This window comes from Topomyia yanbarensis, chromosome 3 (genome assembly GCF_030247195.1).
Source record: "Topomyia yanbarensis strain Yona2022 chromosome 3, ASM3024719v1, whole genome shotgun sequence".
NCBI lineage: Eukaryota > Metazoa > Arthropoda > Insecta > Diptera > Culicidae > Topomyia > Topomyia yanbarensis.
The window spans coordinates 420,044,145-420,071,731 of NC_080672.1; the positions used below are offsets into that span (position 1 = coordinate 420,044,145).

The 27,587-nt window shown below is 37.2% G+C and overlaps 1 protein-coding gene across 13 annotated transcripts in view; it reads right to left on the reverse strand.

The window, feature by feature from the left end:
- The window catches only part of LOC131693824 (syntaxin-1A), a 252,502-nt gene that overhangs the window by 35,814 nt on the left and 189,101 nt on the right, over positions 1 to 27,587 (reverse strand). For 3 of the 13 annotated variants that reach the window (XM_058981993.1, XM_058981994.1, XM_058981992.1), the window contains exon 9: positions 2,924 to 4,066. The exons of 7 other annotated variants lie outside the window; for them this stretch is intronic. In XM_058981993.1, coding sequence (XP_058837976.1) covers positions 3,989 to 4,066 — 78 coding nt within the window. In that variant the 3' untranslated portion in view covers positions 2,924 to 3,988. Of the gene's footprint in view, positions 1 to 2,923; positions 4,067 to 20,585; positions 21,403 to 27,587 lie in introns of those variants that run through there. 3 more of the 13 variants (XM_058981996.1, XM_058981995.1, XM_058981997.1) reach the window with 3 other exon arrangements.

Below are 27,587 nucleotides of genomic sequence, written 5' to 3' on the forward strand. Positions count from 1 at the left end.
TGTATCCGGAGAAATCTACCCCCGGGAAATTCACGGTAGGGCAGATTCACCATCGTAGACTATCCGACTATATCGCGACAAAAATGGGAGATTGGCACACGAAACAGACATCTGTACCGAGAGAAATTCCGTTACCAGGGAACTCTCAGTCGAAGAAGGGTAAGTTCATCGTCGGGGACTATTCGAGTAGATTGTGATAAGGCTGGGAGCTGAATAACTCACGGAAACAGCTCAAACCTCAAAGGTCGAGCAATTTCATGGACCAAGGGTGGCTCCGAGATAGAGCAGAAGCAGCAGCAGATAGAACCTTGATGTAGACCCGTAGGGCAGAAGGGCGAAAAAAGTGTAAGGTGAATTTTTAGTAGATAGGCACGAAAGTGAGTCGTGAGGCCCACACAGTGCCAATACACTAAAGGCTAGGCTTTTGAAACATTTTAAACCTTACTATAAAAGAAATACACACACAGAGACATTTGCCGAACTTGACGAACTGAGTCAAATGATATAAGAGACTCAGCCCTCCAGGTTTCGTTCAAACAGCTGATTTTCAGAGTGATTGCATAATCTTTCTACAGGAGAAAGGCAAAAAACGTGGAATAACTTAATAACTCCTCGTGGTTATATTTTAAAAGAATAGTGTCTTCAGCAAATTTGATTCTTAGTATGTCCTCCTTCATGTGGTTGCATCAAAATAGTTCGGAACTCAGCCGCTAGGGCGAGCTTCACCTAACTGTTTAATGAGAGACAATAAAAGGATGGTGTCCTTGAAGAAGTTTTAAACTATAGTATTTTGAGCAACTTTTCCGAAGATGCTATGTAGGTCCTAAAGATTTTAAGAAGCGTCTTTTTTTTCTAAATGTCGTACAAGAGATACTGCAAGTTACCGCAAGCTAATATGTTTTAGGTGGTTGCTAGCAACCACAAAGATGCTATTCCAAACAAAAATTAAGCGGGATGAAGCTTGAGTAAAAATTATCCGATTTTCTTTTTTTTTACAACTTCTCTTGGGAAGTTTTTTTTTCAACTTGTTTTAGGTTTAAGTTACCCAGTAAATTATTCTCTGGGTTATGCTGAGGAAAAATGTAGAACAAAGCTATACTGTTGGACTAAAGCTAAGTAAGTTCTGGGTAAAAATTAACTATTGGAAAAAAATTTCTTCAGGACCTACAAAATTAGTACCTTCAGAAAAGTTGCTCAGAAGGCCATCACCTAAAACTTCTCCGAAGACTCCTTCTTTCTATCATGAATCGTTAAAAAGTTAGGTGAAGCGCCGCCGAACTACTTTGATACAACCACATGAAGTCCTAGACACTAAGCATCATCTCTGCTGAAGACATTATACTTCCACAACGTAACCATGGAAGTGTTATCAATTCCACTTTTTTCGATTTCCGACCATCGTGCTGCTACGGTTAGGCAGAGGTAAACGCTACGATCGGGCAGCAAACGCTATACGGGTCTTGCGTGAAAACTTGAATACAATGGTAATTCACGCATGCGAACCTGTATGCGATGGTGATTTTCAACGTAAATGTTTACACAGATTTTTCGGAAATTTGTTCTAGCTTAGATGTCTGTTCTCTGTGGTACGTTCACTGTCGCCAATGCGATAATCGTGTGTTCTTCCTGGGATTGGGCCTGAGTCCCAAGGGTTGCAGGTTCGAATCTTGCCTCTGGGAGAATTTTTTTCTCCCATAATTGCTTTTGTTTAACTCACCATTTCGATCTGTTTTTCCGTTGGATACTACCAAAAAAAAAAAGTCACACTTGAAATGAATAAGACCTGATGAGTGAAAAACCACTTTAAAATGAAGTGAAACAGTGCTGCAAAGATGAGAATTGAAACGAAATAATTTGATTCTCTTTAGAATGGAATAAATCAAATTTAGATGGAATGTGTATAGTATCACTTGCATATAAAGTGAATAAAACTTGAATTGCAAAAATTTATTACGAAGCACGACAGGTCTCAATAGTTTGGAGCTTTATTAATTCGTCTGTGCCATAGTCCCCATAGTAGTGAAAAAGCTCCAACCCATGTATGTCTTCTTTTAAATGGCTTCGCTGAAGACATTATCCATCCAGGTTCAGGATCAATAAATAAAATAAATTCAAAAATTCATTATGTTACACGTACACTAGAACATTCCAGTCAATACAGAAATTCATTATTTCAATTTGTACACTAGTACCACGTAGTAACAGAGATCCGTTCTAAATGGAATATCAGCCGGAACCTTTCTAAAAATTCTACCGATTTTCAACAATTGTTGTAAGGTGTTTCAATGACAAGATGAAACCAGTTAAAATGCACCACTTCACATGCACAATAACGCCTTGTAGTGGTAGAATTCTATACTAAATCTACCGCACCCCTGGGTTTTTAGAACAATTTTCCTGTAGAAATTTACTTTACAGATAATCAGAATCTCGAGGTATAACGTCATGGGGCACTGAACTATTTGCGAGGTGCTGCAATACTCATTGTTGGCGTTAACATACTTACTAAAGCGATTTCTGTTTATGCCAGGTAGTGTAAACGGTTCCTCGCTGCGATAACTAGAACTATAAAAAATTACGACAATTCAATGCCAGAGAACATTAGTTGTGATTCCTCATCTAACAATCCGAACAATGAATCAAAACAATTCCTTTTCTCCGTTCATCCGACGTTTCGAAGCACTTGGATCCATTTCCAAGGGCTCACAAATTGCTTCTGTTTTTCTTTGTCAAATCTATTGTTATACGACAAGCGATTGTCGACTTGGAAGTGCTGATACTTGCCTGAGCTACTCAACGGTAGCCAGTAACAGGTCAATGTCATAGAACCGGTCCCGTCCAATCGGATCACTCCTAGAGCTTACAAGTTACTAACGATTCGAATAAATATAGTAATAGGTGAGGTAAACAGTAAATTATGTACCTGATTAATTTACACGGTTTTTTGCTCAAATAGGGTTTCGCTACTTTGTATTCTGGCATACTGGATTGATTTGTTTGCTTTTTTTTTGCGGTGTGGTTTGATACTTTTACACAATGTTTCTTGGTTGCAGGTTTTGATATAGTATTTTTGCTGGACAGACACAGAGATGGGTAGGGATTTGGTGCAATCATATAATGTAGTCCTCGGTCGTTCTTGCGCTGTGCTTGCTCGAGCCGGACAGGTGTGTACAGGTGGCAATGATGGTGGTTGGTGGAAGTTGGTGGTTGGTGACATGTGACGAACTACACCGAATGCTGTTTTCTGGAGTTCTGTTCTATTGTTTGTTTGACTTCTCTGGATGTACGGGAGTGGCGATAATTTTTTTTTTTATGATTGATAATTGGTGCACAGAAGATTTTTGTTTTTCATTTTGGTGATACAGAGGGAGATATTCTGATTTCACTTAAGTATCGTGTAATATTACTCCATCACAGACATTGTGTTGTGGCCTTATATAGTTTTTTTTTCTCAGCTGGTACTTCATCGCGGGTATGTGTGTGTGAGTAAGTATTTTTCGAAAAAAGAAAATCTCGCTGGCCTCCGGCTCCTGAACCTGAATGTGCCTAACACGGAATCGAATGCCCAGAATGTCGATGGAAAGAAACTCAGTAATTGAACCGGGAAGTAAACTATCATAAACTTTCGGATAAGTTCGTCTTTAAGACAAACACAAAAGACTATTTTTACGACATTTACAGGGTAGGTGTTTTATGGTAGAAGAATCCATTGAAGACGTGTTTCAAAACTATTGATATTGGTAGCACTGTTGAGTATTTTTCATCTGCTGTTCATGTTTGTCTGATAATGACTCTTGGTGGTGTTATTTTGGGCTACAGATGTGTGCTCTGTAGAATGTACTTTTTTCTTGTTGTTCCTTGTGCTCTTGAAATTTGATTCTTCGTCTTATTGACACCTTTCATTCTTCCGGTTTTTTTGATCAGGTCGTAGTAGTAGTAGTGGTGGTAGAAGTAGTAGATTACAGATGTTTGCTACTGCTGGCACCTTTTACATAAAGTAGCTACTGACGTACGAGGCCACAATGAGACCGAGTACAGTGAGACATATCAGGATCATGATCTTCTTCTGCAGGGTGTGCAACGAGAAAAGGGAGAGAACGCACGTTGAAGAGTGTAATACAATAAAACGGAAAAGAAAGAAAATAAATTGTTGAAAACGTGTTGAAATTTGTTGGAAAAATACTAGAAAAAGACATGTCTTTCCCGAGTGGAAAGCCATCAATTACAGTGAAGTGAAAATATTATTAGTGAAACAGAGGAAGGTTCAATCAAAATCCTGTACTAGTAGGGTTAGTAACAGGAATCCTTAGGAAAATGTCACAACGTGCAACAATTTGAAAACAAATAGATTAAACTTAACAGATAATTGAATTAGTGAAAACTATCCATTGTTATTATCTTAGGAAACAGATTAGAAAACAAACAAAATCATGCAAAAATTCATTAAGAGTGGGGTACGAAAAAGATGGAACGTGGGCGTGCCCTTGAATGGTGTCAATATAGGGGAAAGAAACTTATCTAATATTAGTTCCAGAAAAAACGATGAAACTCCCTATAATCTCGGTGAAAGAGAATCAACGAAGCTACAGCCTATGATATCAATTAGGTTTTTTGTTGTTGTGAGTATTTGATGTTTGTAAACAACCGGTTATTCTATGTATTGTTTTGTTCTTTGTTTTTCTCTCTCAGTGTCGGGATGAAGTGAATGAGTGCCAATAAGCGATACTCGATGGTATGTCTATTCTACTAAACTGTTGATTATGATATTAATCTAATGATGTTTTGCAACTTTGGAACTCATGCAAATATCAACGCTACTGATCTTAGCACTATTTATTTAAGTCTACTCATGCATCGTAAGAGGCGTTTTTTTGTTAGGGATCATTCTCACTAGCACGCTCACGACAATTGTCCAATCACTCATACAACGCACTGCTTCTTCATAGTTCCATTAATCGCGGATACAGTGTCTGACAAATAATTTTTTGGATATTCTCAGGTGCAAATGTTGGAAAACTAATACTCAACACGCGTAAAATCCAAAATCCCCCACTGAATCGATGAACAACCAGTAAAAATATATGGGTCCTCCGACCTCTCACCGCAGAAGCACTGCAACCACTACTCCCACTGGTCACACCGGGTTGCACATGACGAAAGCACTAAGACTGCACGCGTAATGCCCATCCGAACATTCGCTGGAAAAGCCCACACGCACGCCCAACTACGTGACGCGGTGCGGTAACGCGCCAGGGCGTGGGAAATAATGCATCAGCTACGCTGCAACCATTTTGCCGAGGCCAAAATGGTTGCAGAAGATAAAAAAACCCGTTCCACCACCGCAGACAGGATGGAAACGACAGAAAATCACGCAGCTTCACTCCCACTGAATGGCATCACGGTTTCGAGATGTTATCGCTCTCATTACACGCACGTGTAAGTGGAACGACGAAAGGACGGGTATCCTTTCAACCTCTTGTTCGTAGTTTTCAGTTTGCGGCAGCAACTCGAAATGAGAGTGCATACGAATGAAATGATGATGTGCCATGGAGGCGCTGGATACTTTGTAATACGGTGATACTCCCGGTATTGCTATAACATTCACAAACTGGAAAAGCTCTCAACAGAACATAATTCAAACTTGTCGTGATGGAACATCGGTGTCCTGAATGTCAAAGAGCGATACTATTTTTTTTAATTTCACAATTAGGCGTTGAAATGAAAATATAACTACATTCAAAAATAATTAGACGCAGGTGGATCTGTACCATAGGGAGTAAACATTTTTAACTATGTTTTGGTTTCAGTTAGCTTTTCACGTAGCTAGCTGAAACCAACCCTCCCCCACTCAAAAATATTTTATTTCAGAAAAAAAGACATGTATCTCCGAAACTCTTACCAAACTAGTCTCTCATTAATTCGCTAGAATAAGTTGGAACAAAATAATGAAAGGATGTCAATAAAAAATTTATAAAAGACCAAGTAGACTTAAAAAATCGGCACTCCCTCGCTAGTGATTATCCCAAGGTAAAAATTGATAGAAATCGGATTTACCTATATGCCTATTGTTGCTCCATTGCCTCAATAACTTAACTAACAATTCCATATCAACATTTGAATAGGGCTAATAAGATTTGTAAACAAACTTTTGTTTTGCTGATTTCTCTTAATTTGTTATAATTTCAACACAGAAGACAAGTGAAATTGATTCTACCAAGGGTAAAGTTGTTGATTTATGTGTATCTTTCATGAAATTCAACTCGACAGCGGAATAATGAGCGAAATAAGTTTGTTTACAAAAATCGCATTAGCCCTTTTGAAGAATTGATATTGAATTAGTAACCGCTCCCTAGAACTACTAATTGATTTCCATGGAAGTATACATACGACGCGACGAAACAGCATACATCTATCAAAAGGCAATTCCGAGGAGCGACTAAAATGTTGCGACTAGTTGTATCTTTAAGTCAGTATGCAGCAGCCAATTTGTTTACACATATCCTTAGGTTACTCGTGATAACAAGCCTTTAGAGAACATTGCCACGTTTCGATTATTCAATGCGCACCGAATAATTGACTCCCGTTTTTTTTCTTGTGTTCGTTATGGAGATAGATCGCCTTTTTCATCTTTTCCATATACTCAATATAAGTGTTTTCAAAATTGCGCTCCGATCCTCTCATTGCGGTTAAAAAGGCACCATACGTCTTCGCTATTCATACGACTTCGGTGCGTTGGATGCAACAACTTTAATTGAAAGTATTTCTCAAAGTAAAGTAAAAGGACGTTCTTAATCATGCAGTCAAAGATTAAAGCTTTCTTCAAGAAACTAAACATTTTGTTATGGTGATTATGAGAAAAATAATTATAGATCTCAGTAGCATCAAAATCTTGTAATAATTTCAGATCTGAATAGCATCAAATTAATTTAGGTTTGTTTCGTTAAATTCCAAAATAAAACCATCCACGCGAATCTAAGGACAAAGACGATCCAGAAACGCAGTCTAGTACTACTCTGTTACACAATGTTGTCTATAACGTGGATAAAACTGTTAAGCAGAAGAAATGACAAACATGCCTTTCGAATTCATGTTGGGCGCAGCCCGAGGTCACCGTTCTATGCCATTAATGGTATAAACGCAATGCTTAGCAAGCGACATTTATGCTCGACGTTGAAACAAATGAATATTAGGAAACTGAGTGTCTAAAGGGCGTCCGCCTTCAACGTGATGCGCTATCACCAGTTTATGAAATCTTGTTACCGATGGCTTGTCAAAGAAACCTAGTAAGTTTGGATCTGATGAAAATCACATCCTTAACATCGGTATTTGTATTAAATGCCGGAGTTTTTCACCATTGTACACTGAAACCTCCATTTACGAACCAAACCGGGGGTTCGTAAATTGAATTAGTTCGTAAAAAAAGTTTGCTTCACATTCTTATTAATATTCGTTGGTTGAGCAAAATTCTCGATAACCCTAACAATAAGGGTATTTTTGGAACGGGCTTGACAAGTAGGAAAATGAACAATTGGAACCTTTTCGAAATCCAAGATGGCGACTTCTGGTTGAGCAATATTCTCGATAATCCTAACAGTATGAGTATTTTTAGAACAGGATTGACAAGTAGATGCTGAAAATGGACAATTAGAACCGTTTTGAAATCCAAGATGGCGACTTCCGGTTGAGCAATATTCTCGATAACACTAACAATAGGGGTATTTTTGGAATGGGCTTGCCAAGTAGATGCTGAAAATGGACAATTGGAACCGTTTTGAAATCCAAGATAGCGACTTCCGGTTAAGCAAAATTCTCGATAACCCTAACAATAAGGGTATTTTTGGAACGGACTTGACAAGTAGATACTGAAAGTGGACAATTGGAACATTTTCGAAATCCAATATGGCGACTTCCGGTTGAGCAATATTCTCGATAACCCTAACAATATGGGTATTTTTGGAATGGGCTTGCCAAGTAGATGCTGAAAATGGACAATTGGAAACTTTTCCAAGTTCAATATGACGATTGCCGGTTGAGCATTATTCTTGATAACGAGCAATATGGGTTCTATTTCCGTCATGCACTCGTCAACCCTATCCCGAAAATACCCATATTGTTGAGGTTATAGAGAATTGGATTCCAAAATAGTTCAATAGATCGATTTCCGTCATGCACTCGTCAACCCCATTCCGAAAATACCCAACTTGTATTAGTAGCAATTAACTAAGGATACATAAGTATATAACTTCATGCTGTAATATACGAACACAAACTTTCCAGAAAGTTTGTTATTTCGAATTTAGTTCGTAAAAAAAGAGTTTCGAATTTAGTTCGTAAAAAAAGTTACGTAAATCGAATATTACGTAAAAAAAGAGTTCGTAAATGGAGGTTTCAGTGTACCACTAAAACGGAAACGCAAAATATATTCAGTGAAGTGATCAAGGCGCGTGTAATCAACTTTAACGGATTTGAACCAATTGTTCATCTAGGACCAAAATATAAAAATCTCAATTGTTGTGTCGATTGAACAAATCAAATCTTTATTATCACTCGGAAGAGCTTTCCATGTATTGTTTGAAAACAATTTCTTTAAAATGATGACCATACCAGTGCTTGAGGTGGTCCATTCGAGTGCTCCAATTTTTGATGACGCAATCCATTTCAAATGAAGTGAATTTAGGTGAACGTTTAATTCTTTGCCGTGGACCTGCAAATAATCGCCTAGATCGTGCGATATCACACCTCTAGACTATTTTTATCAGGCTAAGTGAAGTCAAAAGTTTACGTGGATAAGCTTGCAACTATTGAAGCATTGAAAGCCAACATTACTCGAGGAATTAGCCAGATATCACTTAAAATGCTGGAACGCGTCATCAAAAATTAGACCACTTGAATGGACCACCTTAAGGGCCGAAAGTGCTCAAGATTCGGTTTAGGTTCTCATTGTATCTGTAAAGAAGGATTTCTTAGCTTGTCGAGAGCCTACTGCGTAAAGTTAGTCTTTCTTGATTACGCTGAGTTCGCACACAATTTATAGTGAAGTTTAAGGGAAATGATGAACAACCTTATTTTTGATTTGCCTCTAGCAGATTAGGGTCGGTTTTCATAACAATTTGAAGATTTTCTAAATATTGGCCAATAAAAATGGAATCTTATTTGGGGAAATGCGAGTACTTTCCTTCAAGGCATGGTATCTCGGGATCGAATCAAATTATAATGAGATTAGAAGCACTGATGGCTCCAAAAGGAGGAACGGGGGAACAGACTCATATGTCCCCTATTCAACATGAAAGTGTTCTAGTAGAAAATCGTAGAAATACAACACTCTCTTTAATACCCGTTTTTGTACACAATTGTTGAGTGCTAGGGTATTTATTTAGTACATTGTAGCCTATTGTGCCAATATCATTGATGAATAAAGCAGATACAAATGGTTCTTAGTGACTTCCTTGAGGAACGAATGTCACGAAACGCGTTTCCGAAATTTGAAATTCTATCTTCTAAATCGTGCATTAGACACATTTTGTTAAAAAAAACGTGGCCGTCCTTTACCATCCCCCGCCTATGTGTTATATATAAAAATATCTGAGGAACAGGATGGTATTATAATTTTTCAAATTAATAAAATAAGTATTGCGAGAGAAATGCATTTTTAATTTTTACTGGAAAAATTGTATCGTTGCCAGCACTGCCGCTGAAAACTATTTTTTTTAATTCCTTGATTGGCTCCTTTAAAAAAAACATCTACCGCATTAACTCTAGAGCAAATAGTACCGGAAATATAATCAAAAGAAAATCAAGATTTCTGACGATTTGTCAAAACAGAGGGTGCTCCCAGGGACCGAGTAATGGTTCAATCGACACAAAAGTTTGTTTTATATTATATTGGTCCTAGATAAAGATCCTTTTTTAACGTTTTAAATCGATTTTTGCATCGAAAAATCGTATTTGATTGCATCAAAATCGTACTGTCGCTCTACGTTCCATGTTTAAAGGACCACATAGAGAATGGAGAATGAATTTTTTAAGAATAGATCTAAGGCTTGAAAATTTATTAAGCTTTAAACAAATCATTCGTGCCGTAATTCTCAGACAGTTCGGATGCATTTTTATTCCTGCGCGGTGTGCGATTAGATGCTTTGTCTCAGTGTTCTTTTATGTCCTTTTCTCAAGGCCACATTCCTCAGTCTCTTGTTCGCACGTGAACAATAAACAATAGCCAGCTATACAAGGTGGATCGGTTCGACGTTGGAAACCAGTTTAAAGATAAGTGGTTTTTATCTTTCTTAACACATTTGTTCCTCTCTCCCGTCTGCACGAACGCTGACCCCGTGCGTTGACGTTTTCGATGGTTCCCTTTCGGCGCGCCGAAAACAAAAAAAAAATGGCAAAATGGAGGTCGAATTTGTTTCGATTTCTAAGGCTCCCCCCGACCAAAACTTTATCCATAACTCTCTACTAGTTCATTTGTGGTCAATTTGCGGGCCAAGACTAAATCGCTGAATCTTCTGCAGATTTCTAGACCTGACAGAAAGGTTCTCGGAAATTTCAAGGGTCCGCTCGGACAAGATAAGGGTTTTTCTAGCTAACTCAAAGTAGGCAAACGATATTGGTTACTATAAGCATGAAGATTATAATGTATATATTCCAGCGATAAGGGTAGAGACGGAAGGCGTCGTCAACGAAGCGAGTTTGACATGTTAGGATCTGTTGCAGTACGAGGTTGGCTGCTTTAGAGATCGTTTGCATTAACCGGTGAAAATACTTGAGTGCAAGCGATTGCTCTTAGTAGTAGTTCTAGTTTTACCAATATCAAAAATTTAACTTTGTAATCATTCTAGATGGAGCCATAGGACCTTCAGTGAAGCTGTAGAACAACAAATGCAGACTTTTAGAAAAGTTTGCCGAAGACCTGTAAGCTTTATCTGTCATATTTTTTTTTCATTTTACAACAAATTTAAAATCAATGGTTAGGGTGTTTCTTAGAAAAACTGTTTTATTTAAATAACTTTTGCGGTATTCAAGTAGTTCGAAGTAGTCTTCAGACAACTTTAAGATTGTTTAAGGGCGAATAATTTGTTTCATGGTACCATATGTCTAACTATTCTCGTTGAAAAGTTATGAACGTTTTTTCGCCAAAAATGGGCTTCGTTAGAATAACAATATCATTCATTGGAGCCAACAAAAGATAATTATTTTTAAACTTTTCAAGTGATTCGAGGTATAATTGAGCAAAAAATGGATTTTTTTATAATTTCACAAAATTGATTTCAAAAAATCAATTTTTGATGTTATTAGTACTTATGTCTTTTGAATACTAGAAGCTAGAGTTATGATGTATTAGAAGAATTAGATATTAGATCTAAACGATACATTATCACAAAATGAAAACTGCAAAAGATATATTAAAAATTTGGTTTTTCATTAATTGACCTTCGGACTACAAAAATTATTTTCACGGTGGACAGATAAAAGATATACCTTCGTTTTCAATTTGGCACTTTAACAGAACTTTTCTATCGTTTTAAATAGCGGGTAGGGTGGTTCTAAATTTCTTAAAATAGGAAAATTAACTTTTTAATGATTATGGGTAAAATTTCGTAGTCTTCCAGAAAATCAAATTAAAAAAAAGCTTTGTTGAAGACACTGGAACTGTATTTTTCATTTTACAAGAGATTTACCAAAAAAATTGGGGCGTTTCTTTAAAAATGGTTTTGCAGTTTTGATTTTTCATTAAGATGACTGGAGATACATTCAGATATTTTGAAGGAGGACTGTTATATGGCTGGCGTCCAAAGGGGGCTAACCCACAATTCACATGTCCTTTCCTTCCCTAGCAGAAGAACATAGAATTATGGTGCCTTTGGTAAAGTTGAAGCATGACACTCAGCGCTTTATTTGGTTGAATGATACTAGTTCGGAGTTCAGTCGCTAGGGCGGCGCTGTTATCAACTTTTTAATGGAATGAGATAGAAAGATGGTGTCTTCGACAAAGTTAACATACAAACTCTATACTATATCTTGCGAAGATACCAATTTTATAAAATATGGCGCATTTTTGAAAACATAATCTGTAAGTAAAACGTAAAACCTCGGAAAATGAGCGAGAAAACTCGAATTTCCACCAGATACAATGTGGGATTACCCCCTTTTGGGCGCCAGCTAGTATTGGAGTTACCTCAATGGTCAACTTTGACTGCCAATAGCAAAAAAAATATTCTCAAACGGCAGTCCACGTGGATTACTTAAAACTATTAAAAATGTCGATTTCGGAAAAATGTGGGTTAGCCCCATTTGGACGCCAGCCATTCAGGTATCGGATGTCAATCCCGGAAGCCATATTATAATCCAGTATGGTGATTTCTGGTTCAGTAGCAATTTCTTAAATTTTAATAATACAGTGAAGAGCCGATTTTATCAACAACCAATTTTGTCTGGCCTGATTTTCTTAATCCCCAATTTTGTTAGATTTTTGATTCTGTTGGAACCATTTTGCATTGTACTCATCAAAATATTCATATTAATTGAATTGTAGAGAATTCCGCTGAACCGGAAGTCACCATCTTGATGTCCAAAATGGCGTCAACTATCGATATTTGGCGTCTATTAGTCAAACTTGTTTCAAAAATACCCCATATTGTTAAAATACGTACCCAATGAAATCGTCAATATTCGTCTTTTCCAATAATCTTTTAAATTCTTTGCATTTCGCTCGTCAGTGGATTACGCATCATGTAAAGAGAACATAACGTGCAGATAGAAAAGGGTTTCGAAATTTACTACACGACACGTTTTCGTATTTACACATGGGCTGGGAAATAGTCATGGGATGTTTCGTTCCATGTTGAGTTGAAATCACTTTTCTATCCGGACATGAACGGCAATGTAGTGAGTGCACTAAATATGAATATTCTGTCCTGTACCACAAGCAAGGCACTGCGGTTTAGATCCACGTAATCGTGCGATCTATTAATTACGCCTAAATCGTTACATTTGTTTGTTGTTAATTTGTTAACACTATAAGCCCTTTCATATGGTGTTGTTAATTTAATGATTGATCTCCCTAAAAGTGAGATTTATCAACTTTCTTACAAGCGCATATATTAAAATTATGTCTTCAGCAAAGTTATAGAGCAAGCCGTTGCCAACAACTTTGCTGAAGACACAAAGTCTTTATCTTTAATATCTTCGACATTACTGCTGGTTGTTCGTGGATGATCCCTTTAATGCCAATTCAGTAAAGTAACTTTTGAAATAACATTCTCACAAAAGTTCGAGATGTTCAGTAAAAATCTTTGAGTTATCAAAATGAAAAACTTTCTATATTACAACAATGACTCGTGTATTTTCAAAGTTATTTGGCACATTTTGAAAAATGAAGAGTTTCAAATGGTGATTGGTTGTTAACGGGAAACGGCTGAGATTACGTCAATAGTGTTTTCGGACTACTCATCATAAATAGCAAGGTTTATCATTGGCTGCTATGATTTTCGTGATTAATCCTCTTATACGTGATATTTTTCAACAAAAATTCGTCTTTGGAAAAATTGTGCAGATTTCTTTTACGAATATCTTTGCAGAATACATGAAGTATCTTTTGTAAATATTTAAGAAATTATGGCTCGAAGTTATATTTGGATGACCCCCAAAAATATATTTTTACATTTCTTATAAAAGAAATGTATAGAATTCGCTCAAACTTTCAAGATTTTTTCCGAGGCCCGGAGGGCCGAGTCTTATATACCAATCGACTCAGCTCGACGATTTGGGACAATGTCTGTGTGTATGTGTGTGTGTCTGTGTGTGTGTGTGTATGTAACGGACAAATTCTCATTCGTGTTTCTCAGCAATGGCTGAACCGATCTTATCCAAACCAATTTTAAATGAAAGAACTAAAAAACAGTATGAACGCTATTAATTTGTTTTTGATTCTGATGTTTAGTTTCCAAGATATGAATGTTTGAATGCGTAAAAATGGCGTTTTTTGCAGTTTTTTTCAATTTTCTGCCGAAATAGGCAACATAGATTAACAATTTATATGTTTTTAGACAGCTTTAACGAGTACCTTTCGAACAAGCTATAGATTGTTGAAATCGGACTATTATCAAAAGAGATATTTAACATTAAATGCGGACGAAAGATTTTTATCATTTCCCATTGCCAGAAATATGACCAAAAACATGTAATCTATTATTAACGCCAAAACGGCTTATTTTAGGTCAATAGTATCTTAGGAGAATTTAATGAAGGCAATATGCCCTTTCTTTTGGTATTGTGCTTTTGCTGATTAATCCCCCTATGAGTGAGATATTTTCACAAATTTTCTTGGATGTGATTATATCGAAATGATGTCTTCAGCAAATTTGTAGCTCTTACTTTTGCGAATAACTTTACTAAAGACTTTAAATATCCATTTTGAATACTTTAAAAGTTATGGCTTGTTGTTTGTTGATTACTCTTTGTCGCCTATTTATTGTTCAGTATAGTAATAATCCATTGAAATAAGCTAAACATTATTTCGATAAAACGAATTTTGCATTTCATTTTACTATCTACAACAGCTAGAAATAATCACCGAACACTTCCAAGTTGTCTGGAAGGAACTTGATAACTTATCAGTACAAAAATGTTCATTTGTGCGAACCTTCTGACTGCAATTTTTCAAACTTATAACCATCGGATCGATCTGAAACATATCGGAAAATGAAAAGCGAAATAAATAACTCCAAGCAACGGCATAGCTAAGAGAAGGTTTTGGGGTTTAGCACCATACAATCCCCCTCCTCTTCCACCACACCCAAAAAAAATATTGGATTGAAGTTGAAAATTTATTGATGCAGACTGATTTAATTCAATATTACAATAACAATTATCTGATCCGTAGATTGATAACCTGTTGTTGTAAACATCATGAGGACTTTTGATAAATTGTCGGAATGTGATCCTGATATGTAACTGATCTATTGGTCTTGATTTCACAGTTGTCTAATTGCATCAATATCAAATTCCTGCCTGAAAACATTCCAATAGAAAAATCCAGAGTTCTGTAATCAATCATAATCCTCGGATTTCTTTTCAAATTGAGCTCGTTTTTGTAGAGATGTACTGTAATAAGGGTCTTTATTTAATAGGAAGCGTAGTTAAAATTGATTTAACGTCTATGAAACATAGAACTGCTCACCAAAAAGATGCATAACTTTCAACATTTGCTAAAAATGTTTTTGCCTTTCTCATTCACTCTAAAATTCGTCAATCTAATCCCGACCCGGAGGGCCGAGTGTCATATGCCAATCGACTGAGTTCGTCGAGATCGGAAAATGTCTGTGTGTGTATGTATGTGTGTATGTGGAAAAAATGTGACCTCTGTTTCTCAAAGATGGCTGGACCGATTTGCACAAAGTTAGTCTCAAATGAAAGCTACAACCTTCCCATCGGCAGCTATTGATTTTTTAATTGATGGGACTTCCGGTTCCGGAGTTACGAGTTGAAGAGTGCAATCACACAGCAAATTCCCATATAAACTGAAATGAAAACTTTTCAAAATCAAATTTGTATTTTTGATGCCAAATGACTTTAAAATGCATGAAACATTGAGCTGTTTGACAAAAATTGATTTTTTGGACTTTGGTACATTTTTGCCTTTCTCATATAGAAAGGTTATGCAATCACTCTAAAAATCGTCAATCATACCGGCCCGGAGGAAGTATGCAGTGAGGGGTTGCTACTTTAAAATTAAAACTAGTTTAAAATTTCTTAACAAGTTGAAAATTTTCGGCAGGACCTGGACTTCCCGGATCTTTCTCCATGATCCGCCGCTGGTTTCAAGCGATGTTTCAGTATCACATAGTATCTCAAGATCGTGGCTGTCGATCCGTTGTATGTATGTGCAAATCGTGCTGAACATTAAATATTCATTTCCACCATTGTATTGAACATAACCAGCCATGGAATCGTAGTCTGGACAAATGAGACAAGCACAATTGCACCACTAGGTGGATTAAAACAGGTTTTTATTTTGGGAATGCGTCGAGTTGAGACGAAAACGTAATATGATTAATAACGAGGATAACAATTTCCGAATGTAGAGAGAAATTTATGAAAAATGACGCTTTCCATTCGACTCTAGCAGGTTCTGATCGATTTTGATGAGCGTTTGATTTTTGTTGTATGACCAATTATATGTATAGGTAAAATATTCAAAAACAGTAATTTAAGGTCAAGATAGCATCATTTTGAAACCGCCAATTTCGGAGGTTTAGTATCTTCGATGAGTTTTACAAACATTAAACAGCGCATCATTTGATAAAATAATTTTGACGGTATATCGTCCAAGAAGTATTTATGGTGAATTTTCTCAGGTTAATATTCATGACTACAATAAAGTCTCAACAAATTCGCTAAAGACACGAACTTTGTTACTATTGTCTGAAAAATTAATTCTGCATAATTTTAAAACTTCAAATATTACGGTTTCGGAATTATGCCGTTTGGACAGTAAGATCGATTTTCACCAAACCCCCACCAATTGTAAAATTGGTATTGTAAAAAAACGTAAGGGCGATACTTCAATGCTGATAAGTGGTACCGAAAAAGTAAACAATCGTCAAAGGGGCGATACTATCATTTTGTCAATTTCAATAGCAAACACAAATTTTAATTTAATAATTTTAAATACTTCATGAAGTTTTGGGTTTCGATCACTGAATCATGCAATCTAGGATGTAAAAAACACAATAGTTCTTAAAAAGGAAATAAAACCAAGTCTGGAAATATTCACTGTTGATTTTCTTTGAATGGTGTCAATGCTAGTATCGCTTTTCTCAAGAAAAAGTGTTGATTTCTTAGTTCTCAGTCACGTTGGAAATTTGAGTAAAGTATAAACTTCAAGTCGATTACAAAAATTCGATTTTTTTGGCTCAGTACAATATATAACCCCTTTAGGAAAATTCAGTTTTCCCACTACAATGCATTGATTGAAGAATTTAGATATTTTATTGACAGAGCATTAGCAATAATTCGTTTGTATGTCTAGTTTATGGGCCATTTTTTCACTTTCCCATTGATTTGGTTTGAGATCTATCCCATGTAGTATGTGTTATCAAAAACATCGCGAAGCATCAAGTTCTAAATGTTCTCAAACGATGTAATATCCGAAGAGAGTGATAAGAATTATAAGAAATGTATCATCACACTGTTAGGTGGATTAAAAGCGTTTTTAAATATCTTTTCTATTAACATTCCTACGGGTTTCCTATATGGGTCATTCCACACGAAGTGATCAAGGCACGTGTAATTGACCTTCACGGATTTCAACCAAATTTGGAGGAATTGTTCATCTAGGGCCAATATATAAAAACCCAATTTTTTGTGTCAATTGAACCACCCCTCAGGTCATGGGAGCACCCCCTGTTTTGACAATTTACTAAAACCCTTGATTTTCTTATGATCATATCTCCGGTTCTATTTACTCTAGAATCAAATCGCAAGATGGCTTTTGAAAAAAATTGTTCAAAGAATCTAGAAAAATATTAATTTTTGGCGACAGTGCTGCCAACTATGCGATTTTTTTAGTTACATATTAAAAGGTTATTTTTCTCTCAATACATATATTTTAATTTTGAAAATTCTAATGCCAACGTGTTCCTCAGACATTTTTACATAAAAAAACTTATAATCTCAATATAATTTGAGCGGATCCTGAGATACACCGTTTTGAAGAGAAAAATCCACAATTTCCTATATAAAATCGCAAGCGACTAAAAACCAACTTGAGTATTCTGAGTTCAAACATAATTTTTCGTGAAGTAGAGGAGAAATGAAGAAAAACTAAGTTTTTGGTTTGCTTCTAGCAGATCAGGATCGATTTTTATGACCGTTTGAAGATTTTCTCAATTTTGGTCAATAAAAATGGATTTTTATATGAGAAAATGCGAGTTTTTCCCTTCAAAACGGCATATCTCAGGATGCGCTCATATTATATGAGGAACACGATGGCATTAGAATTTTCAAAATTAAAATATATGTAGGGTAAGGTGGGGCTAATCCGACCGTTGGGAAAACCCGACCCCCCTCTGTTATCGAAAATCGGGAGCACTACACGAACTAATATCAATGTTGTCGTGTAGAGCATCGAAAATAATCAAAATGGTGGTATGACAGCATTTTATTAGTCTACATTGAGATACTCAAACGACAATAAGTGGGTTTTTGCAATTTTTGATTTAATTTTTGTGCATCATTGACTACAGGATATTACTGATTGTTAAAAAGATTGCATAAAAATGTAAGTGGATTTCAATTCTTTGATTCAAGTCCTACAAAGTGCATAGATGAATTTAGTTCAACTCTTTTCATATTTTTTTAATTGCATCGTAATGAAAAATGACGCGGTGGGGCAAATCCGACCTCTAAATAGTGGGCTAAATCCGACCACTTTTTTGCTAAGAAAATTTTTATTTATCAAACAGAAATATATTTTTATAGTTATTATTCATTATTTTTTTGCACAATGGTTCATAATTACAAACGAAAGACACAAAAACGTGATGAATATAGTATTCGTTGAGCACCCACCAACCTATTGTGAGAAAAATTAACTTTTAATATTTAACTAAAAAAATCGCATAGTTGGCAGCACTGTCGCCAAAAATAATATTTTTTCTAGACTCCTTGAACAATTTTCTTCAAAAGCCATCTTGCGTTTTGATTCTAGAGTAAATAGAACCGGAGATATGATCAAAAGAAAATCAAGGGTTTTGGCAATTTGCCAAAACGGGGGTGCTCCCACGACCCGAGGGGTAGTTCAATTGACACACAAATTTGGGTTTTTATATATTGGCCCTAGATGAACAATTCCTCCAAATTTGGTTCAAATCCGTGAAGGTCGATTTCAAGTTTGCATCTTTTTTTGACCACTTCGCGTGGAATGACCCATATTCTACAAAGTTATTTCATTCGTCAAAGTACACAAGTTGTATTAACACATATTTTTTCCTATCTCGAGTATTTTCGAAAATATATTTGACATTTTTCGAAAAAAATAGTTTTTTGCAAATCATCAATGACTCTACTGGAGACAACGAGAGACAACTGAACTTGTGAATTTTATAGTGCTGATGAAGCATTTCTAATTGCAGTTAGAGCTGGCTGCCCGTTTTTGCCCGTTCAAAAGTTATTGCTGTTAAAACTTTTAGTAATTTTACCAAAAATTAGCCAATATCTTCTAAGTCACAAGAGATTGACCAATAATATCTTCTGGAAAGTTATGTATCTTGATAACATGAACAACTTTCTTGAGCATGCTGAAGCATTATCTCCGATATTTAAGAAGTTAAGTTGAATAAAAGCTTTTAAGGGATCATTCACAAACAACGGTCAATAACTTTGAGTGTACTATAGAGATTTTTGGTCTTCAGTAAAGATGTTGGCAAAAACAAATTCTTCAACATTTCTGATTACTTTATCTTACTTTTCATACTTTCAATAAATTTGTAGCGCATATCTCACTTCAAGAGGGATTAATCACTATAACTAAATCGTCAAAATAAAGGACTTGGATCTTCATAAACATCCCAGAAGACATCATTGCAGTACGCTCTACCGTTTTCTCGTGAAATTTTTTTTGCACGTTTTTGGCGAAAAAAAACCACTGTGCGAGGGTCCTGATCCAGCCACTTGTCTGAATCTAAACTCAGGTCTCGGCCTTGCTCATGTGCGGACCTGGGAAGGGAAAAGGGAATGGGTTAGGCCCGGGAACTGATTCGGATCCTGAAACTGGTTCTGATCCAGACTAAACTAGCTCGCATTCATGGACTTGTATGGATCCGTGATCTATTCCGGATTTGGGATCTGGGCATAAACGGACCCAGACATCTGGAACCCAAAGTGAAAGATCGGTTCAAAGCATCGCAGCGATTTTTTTAAATTTATTTGTGCGATCCAACCTACCCAGCCAAAAATCCGAATTTCCGGCTGGTTCCTGCCTGTATTTCGGCAGAAACTAACGAAAATTCCAACTGATTTGGCTCGGCACTAATACAATAACAGGAATTGACCGAATAAACCCATATACGAACAGAGCAGCCGAGGTTTACACGTACATGTGCCGTTACCGATGTTTGCCATTTGAATAACTTTGAGGTAATATGATAATAGAATCTTACCCAAAAGTAATAGAAACTTACCCGTCGGATTTTGGGGATACCTACATGGAATGATTCAGTTTTCGTGGTTAGGTCTTGGCTTAGTTCCTTAATTGAAAACGATAGTAATAAGAGTTGGTAGAGTATTATCTGCCATTTAGCATGTTTCTTTTTCTAAATCATATGACGCTGTTGTTGTGTTAAACGGAGATTTCAAACTGACTTTCTTCTGAATACCTTTCCGTTATTTATGTCCTCATACAATGATGACACGAAATCAAGAAAACACCATTGACAAACATGCATCAATAAAATACTGAAAATCTTATAGCGAAGATTAACAGGTATAGAGATAGTTCGCACAGTTTTGGGATTGTCTAAACGATTTGGCGATTCGGTCGAATTTACAGAAACAACGAAAAAATGAATGTTATAAATAATAATAAAAAACAATTTAATCAATACCTAATTGCAAGCCCACTTTTTACAGTTAATACATCCAGTAATACTTTGAATAGCACACCTATATTCTCCTAGCGAATGTTGAACGACGCTCGAAATCTCGATCGGTTATCGGCTTAATCATATACACACGTTGGCATGATCCAATCAGCAATGATCTTTTGGACACAAATAATAATACCCCATACAACCCCCAAAGATCCTTGCCTGTATGCCATTGTTACTGAATTAATCTAATTTCTTCGCTGAACTGGCTAGGCTGACTAGTGCGAGGAATGTGTTTGCTGATATTCAACTAACTATAGTTTTAATTCCTCCAATATCTTATAGCGTTACTCTTGTACTATTTACAGCCTTAAACGAAAGTAGAAAAAAAAACACAAAAATAAAGATAGCGGCACCCGGTCAAATGGTTTAAACAGCGACGATAATTTAAGTAGATTTAATTTCTTATCGATCTAAACTTTGATATCAGTTCTAGCATCCCATAATTTGATTCATTTACTCGTACTCCGAAACACTCATTGGACATTGGAATTACACTCGTGGCGACATTTACTAGGAAGTACATTTGAGAAAAAACAGAAACTAAATTGTGCGCGTGACTTCAACCCCCTCTCCGACACCTGGGTAGTTTAGGTAGGTAGGTAGGTAGTGCCGACTGGCAGTACAACAGCAGAAGAGTCGATTCGAAAAGGGTGGTGAAAATTGTTCGTCCGGTGATTTATGATAAGTAAACTGCTAGTAGGACTATTAAAACGACCAGTGTTATCGCAACGCACACGGCGATCAAGATTTTTTTCTGCAAAGGAAGAGAGAAAATGAAGAAAAAAGAAAGAAGGAAAAGGAAATTTAATTAATGGCTCGATAAGTGCTACACCACACACTTTCTGGTTACAGACGTCAACGACCACCAGGCGAGAAAGGATGGGAAAACAGCGATGACAACAGCGAGCCAGGAGGATGACGAGTATAGGGTGACGGTGATGATAATGATGATGATAATGATTACAACTGCGGGGACGACGACGACGACGACGTCGATCAACACTTACGCAATAGAAAGTGGGCACAACAGCGACAGAGAGAAGCATCATTTACAACATTATGTGCCAGGCCGCAGCTCGATAGGGATCGAATGCTGGGAGGTCTCTATTTACACAAGTGAGGCGGGTCCCGGTTTGGCGTGAAAGTTATTAGCCACTGAATGTACAGTGTCATCGGTGGAAAACACAGCGCGGCACAGCAATGACAGAGATGGAAATGAACAAACAGAGGCACACACACAGACAGAGGCAAAGGCAGAGACAGTGAGAGATGATTTACAGTGAACTACATTGGGGAAACATTTTTTTTTTCTTTCGCTTATCGCGAGTCCTTTATACACCGAGCAGAAAATAAATTCACGCCGTCTATTTCGATTACAATTCATTGTGGTTGAAAGAAATGGAAACCATCACCGCGTCCCCTGTTTGAGAATAAAGCCGGAGCAACACAGCAGCACATCTGCGAAGAGCGGTTCGAAGCATCAATGCACATTAATGTGTTCATTATCTTTCGTCTTATGCTAAATGGGTGAGAAAGACCGAATACTTTTTCCGACTTTTCTTTTCTGGACGAACACGAAACATTAACCTGACACAATAGTACATTTATCGAGAAAGACATTCAAACAGTCCATATTGCTGTTCTGGACACTGTTATCAGTCCTCACTTCAAGGACAAGCGATATTTGTGTACTGTATACAAACATGTTAATTGGCTAATATGACAATTTTGTATGAATGGGTTGCATATTTACAACCACCTTCGATTCGGACAAAACTTTGCAATTGTGTGTGGATCATTAATCTCCATGATTTCCTCTGACAATTAGGACTTTTTGGCTCAAGAGTAATTTTTTATGAAATATGTCACAATATTTTTTTTAGTGTATATTTTTTACGCGTAGAACTTTTCGTTCCTGTAACTTTTTCTTCGATAGTTTTACTATAAAAAAATCGGTAATCCAACTTTTTTTTCTTTAAAACTGCTACATGCAAAAACTACTACGCCCTTTTAAAAAAAATTCTAAATGATTTAATAGACTGTGAAAAGGGTGAGTCTTCCATGCCAATGAATCTTGTATAGTTTCATCAGAATACAAGATGGTCGGCCACGATTTTTAAGATTTTCGGACGGATTTCCGAGGCATTCCTCAGATGTAAGTGCGGTAAGGTTCATTACAAACCATAAAACTAAATCTACACAATATTTGCCCAAGTTCCGTTAGGGCATTCAATTTTTACCGTGTTTTATGGAATCTCAATAGCTCTAATTTTAGCAGAGATAAAACAGATTGTTGTTTAATAATGCAATATACGTCCATTCCATATTAAAGCGGTAATTGTAAAAGCTTTCAAAGAATTACTTTTGCTATTTTAAAGAGTATATCTCTGGCCTGGCGGTTCAGAGGGTACGGCAGTCATTGCATGTTCGAGTCCCAATCAGGAAGGATTCTAGATGTTAGTAGGATAATAACACTTGTCCTGTACACTAAGAATCGACTGCGTTATCTGTTGAAAAATAAGATCAAGTTCCGCTACGGAATCTAGCACCAAGGATTTGCTTTGTTATAGGGTGTATTCGAGGAAAAATGCACCCTTCAAATAAAAATTTGGCACAGGTAAAAAGATGAACATTTGAAAATTTAAGCAGAATTAGTTTAAATTGTTCCGCTTATGCCAGAGGTTTCACAACAATCCACGAAGTGCGTATGGATAGTAATTCTCAATAGTTTACAAAAAAATTAAGTTGCGAGAAAAAGTATTTTTAGGCTCATTTTAGGGCGCTGAGCACAACAACTATGTTTCTTTTTTTTCAAAGAAGCGTTGTTGAGATATTTTTCAAAAGCATTTCTTTCCTCTTTTAGTTATTGGTCAATAACTCGTGACAACCAATAACAAAGTTCAAAAGGAAATCATTGAGGAAAATATTCTTATTAAACTTTGGTCGCCTGAAACCTTAATAAATTTAAATTTGATCTACACAAATTGCAAATTTTTGGAAAGTGCAGATCATTGCCTTTCGAACTGTAAGCCTGTGACATCGATTGGATGTTTATACGAGATATTGACAATAAACTGCAAAGAGTATCCAAAATATCTTTTTAAAAAGAATCTCGAAAGGCTTCATTGGTGAAGAAAATGGCCATTTATCCTTATATAACACCGTTACTGCTGTTTCCCGTCTGCACGGGCGCTGACCGCGTACGTTCGCGGTTTCGCTGGTTTCCTCTTCAGGTGGACAAATGAAAGAGAATCGAGTGCGACTTCTAAGGCCGGTCCAAGCGATATCCAGAATTCTGAATCGGTTCATTTGTGGTCTTCTGTTGACCCAAAACTAAAAGCTGAATCTTTTTGCAGATTTTGAAAGACCTAACAGAACGGTTCTCACTTGTGATCGAAAGTTCAAAGGTTCGCTCAGACAAGGTCAGATTTTTGTTAGCGAACTCAATGCAGGCAAACGATATTGCTTGCTGCGAGCACTTTACGAGAGAATAGAATGTATACATTCCAGCCATAATGGTAGAAATTGAAGGCGTTATCAACGATGAGTTTGATGTGCGAGGACCTGCTGCAGTATGAGTTTGGCTATTTTAGAGACCGCTTACTTCAGCTGGTTAAAATACTGGACTGCAAACGTTTGAATTCAGTGTGATTCGCAGGAGATGGTTCGAAAACATACCCCTAACTAAACTCTTACTGGGTGGGTTTCGCCGAAACCGCTTTACCAAACTACATCCTCTTGTCCAAGGTCTGTCTGTTTGTACCATGAGTCAAGAGTTGCACTAAGTGTGAACAATTGGGCCACACAGCCACCCATTGTAGCAATAAGGCCTGCTGTAGAAAATGCGGGGAGAGTCATTTGGATACTGTGCAGAGAGTTCGCATGATCTCAAGGCATTTTTCTCTTCGTTGTCCACCATCTTTCCTCTGTGTCTGATATTGCTGTTACTCCGATACTGAAATGAAATCCTCGTGAAAGTGTCTCCCTCAAGCAAATAGGTCTTCGTTATAAAAAAGAGCGAATTTGTTGGAGGGATTCAATTACATCGGTATTCTCTCAAAAACTAAAGTGCATTTTTAGTATTTGTATCTAATTTGCCCCCCCCCCCCCGCCTAATCTTAGTAATTCATTCCCCATGTATATTGAACTCCATTCCTAGTTAAGAGAGTCTAAAAATTTTCATAATTTTAAGATTCTAGATTCCTAAAAGTTGCTCCTTTTTTGTTTTGTTTTGTTGGGTACATATTCCATTGCGACCAGAGTGTTTTGATCTATTATGGCAGGCTTCTTTTTGTTGTACGCCGCATCTGGGTATTGTATCACTATTAATCTGAGTGATTCCCCTTTCGCTGACTATGGACATAGTTCCAGTAAGGTATTATAGAACGGATAAAGTTTAAAGTTCCGTTTTGCAAATACAAAAATTGACACCTGTACCGGGCCTAATCAAATAAATAGACTGAATAAAAAATGGACATTGTTTTCATAACATAACAACATAGGAATTTCGGGAAAAGCTTAGAAGTATCAAGAATATCCTATACTCCTGAGAGACTACAAACTTTAAGGTGTATCTAACAATTTGACAAAATGTCTTACTTAAATGGAATCACTGGAAAAACTCACAGTCGATCTATGATTTCCAGGAAATCATTTTTGAATAAATCCTACACGGACAAGCGATTCATCACAATTTCAACCAAAAAAAAGAATTTGATTTTTTTATTTTGTCTAGTTAATATTTAAGCGAACATAAGGGTGGATAACGGGGACTGCCTGCAAAAAGATTACCGCTTAGGGCAGATATTTGCTCATGTCCAATTGCAGTTCTTTGTCCAGAGCTATACTGTGGCATAGGCTAGGTTCGTACCCCAGCCAGTAGTATGCGGATATCCGTTGATGGTTCGTTATGGCCCAAGATTGGTTACTGAAAAATGCATTCTTTTAGAATGTGGTGGAACGGAGCTCTACAATGTCGATGAAACTTCCTTCTGTCTGCATCCAAAAACGAGGAGATGTTATTGTTCAAGCTGAATTTCATAAAGTCTAAGAAGTCGAACGCCGGTACCCGGGAAACAAAATTTGACAGTAATGTATGACTCAGTATAGCCAGTGCGCAGTGGTCCAGAAAATAAATTTAATAATTTTAATTTTTTTTTGCTAAAACAAAATAACTTTGCCTTACAATATTTTTTTATTTCGATTATAGAAGTTTTAACCTTAATGTCATTCGCCTCTTCGGGTTAGAAAAATCTCTTATGAAAAATTTTCTGACCCTATGTACGGGGTCGGGACTCGAACCTAAGTGCGCTGCGTACAAGGCAATCGATTTACCAATACGCTACGCCCACCCCCCACCATACAATATGTTTATGAAAGCTGTTGTGCTTTGAAAGGCTCTTCTTATCGTTTAAACAGAAGCTGGGGTGGTTCTAATTTTAGCTAGTTTTAAAATTGAGCATTTAACCGTTCGATGTAGATGCTTTGTCTTCGATAAAGTTGTGAAACAACTCACTTTAGAAACAATAGCTGAATACACACAAGCTCTATTTTTTATACTTTTCATTGTACGACAAATCTTAATGTACATTCGTTTTCGAGCGCTCGGTCGAGACAAAAGTGTTGCCAGTCCGCGCAGTGTATAGCGACAGAGAATAGTGCTGATCCGCGTTCAAGGTTATCTTGCGCACTCTCCGCCTAGTCGAGGTTTCAGTATTTTCCCCCTGTTTTGTGTTTCTGTTTCTGAGTACCGTTAGCCGGCCAGTGACCAGTGAAGCAGTGTTCTTCTAGTAAGCCGTCTGGATACCGTTACATACACAAGTTAAGTATTATTTTACGTTTCCCCTTCTTGGTTCTCTACTAACGTGCACTGGGCAATAGGCCTGTGCAGAAATGACTTCCCCTGACGGAGGTTCATCTCAAGGTGAGATGGACGTCGAAACAAAATCGGCTCCCCGGCTCAAACGATATCCAAGCTCGGCCACCGGGCCATTCGTGATCTTCTTCCGGACCAAAGACAAAAAGTGTTTGAATCTGTTGCAGATTTCTCGAGTTCTGACGGATCGGTAGTCGGCCGTGACAGAAGTATCGAAAATTCACTCTGATAAGCTTCGGGTGGTTGTAAACAATTTAAATCAGGCAAATGATATTACTGGCTACGGGCCCTTCACGAAGGAGTACAGAGTGTATATTCCAGCTAACAGGGTTGAAGTCTGTGGCGTCGTTTCCGATTCGAGTATGAGTTGAGGGGACCATTTGAAACATGAGACTGGCTGTTTCAAAGACTTCATGCTTAAGCCAGTGAAAATACTGGAGTGCAAACGTTTGCATTCAGCATCTGTCGTAGCTGACGGGAAGAAAATATACGTCAACTCAGACTCTTATCGGGTGAACTTCGCCGGTTCTGCTCTACTCAACTACCTCCTCTTTAACAAGGTTCGTCTACCTGTTCGTCTTTTTGTGCCGCGGGTCATGAACTGTACTAATTGCAAACAATTGGGATACACAGGCTCCCATTGTAGAAACAAGGCCCGCTGTGGGGAATGCGGTGGGAATCATGCGGATGATTCCAGTGGAAGGGATGTCGAAAAGTGTCTGTGGCCGAAACCCACACGATCTCCCTTCATGTCCCGCGTACAAACAGCACGAAGAGAATCTTACGCGTTCCCTTTAGGGACGCTCTAAGCGATTTTTTACAGAAATGCTTAAGATAGCTACGTCACCTGTCTCTACGAACATCTATACCAACTTGTCTACTGACGAAGGCGACTGTGATGAACCCCAGGAGGGAACATCTTCTGCTGTGCCTAGAAGCAATAGAAAAAGGAGGAACATTTCCTCTCCCAAGCTTCGTCGTAAAGGTCAGAAGGTATCTCTTCATGGCCCCCCTAAAATAACTACTCAAGGAAGTACTGGTGCAAAACCGAAGCAAGTCGCTCC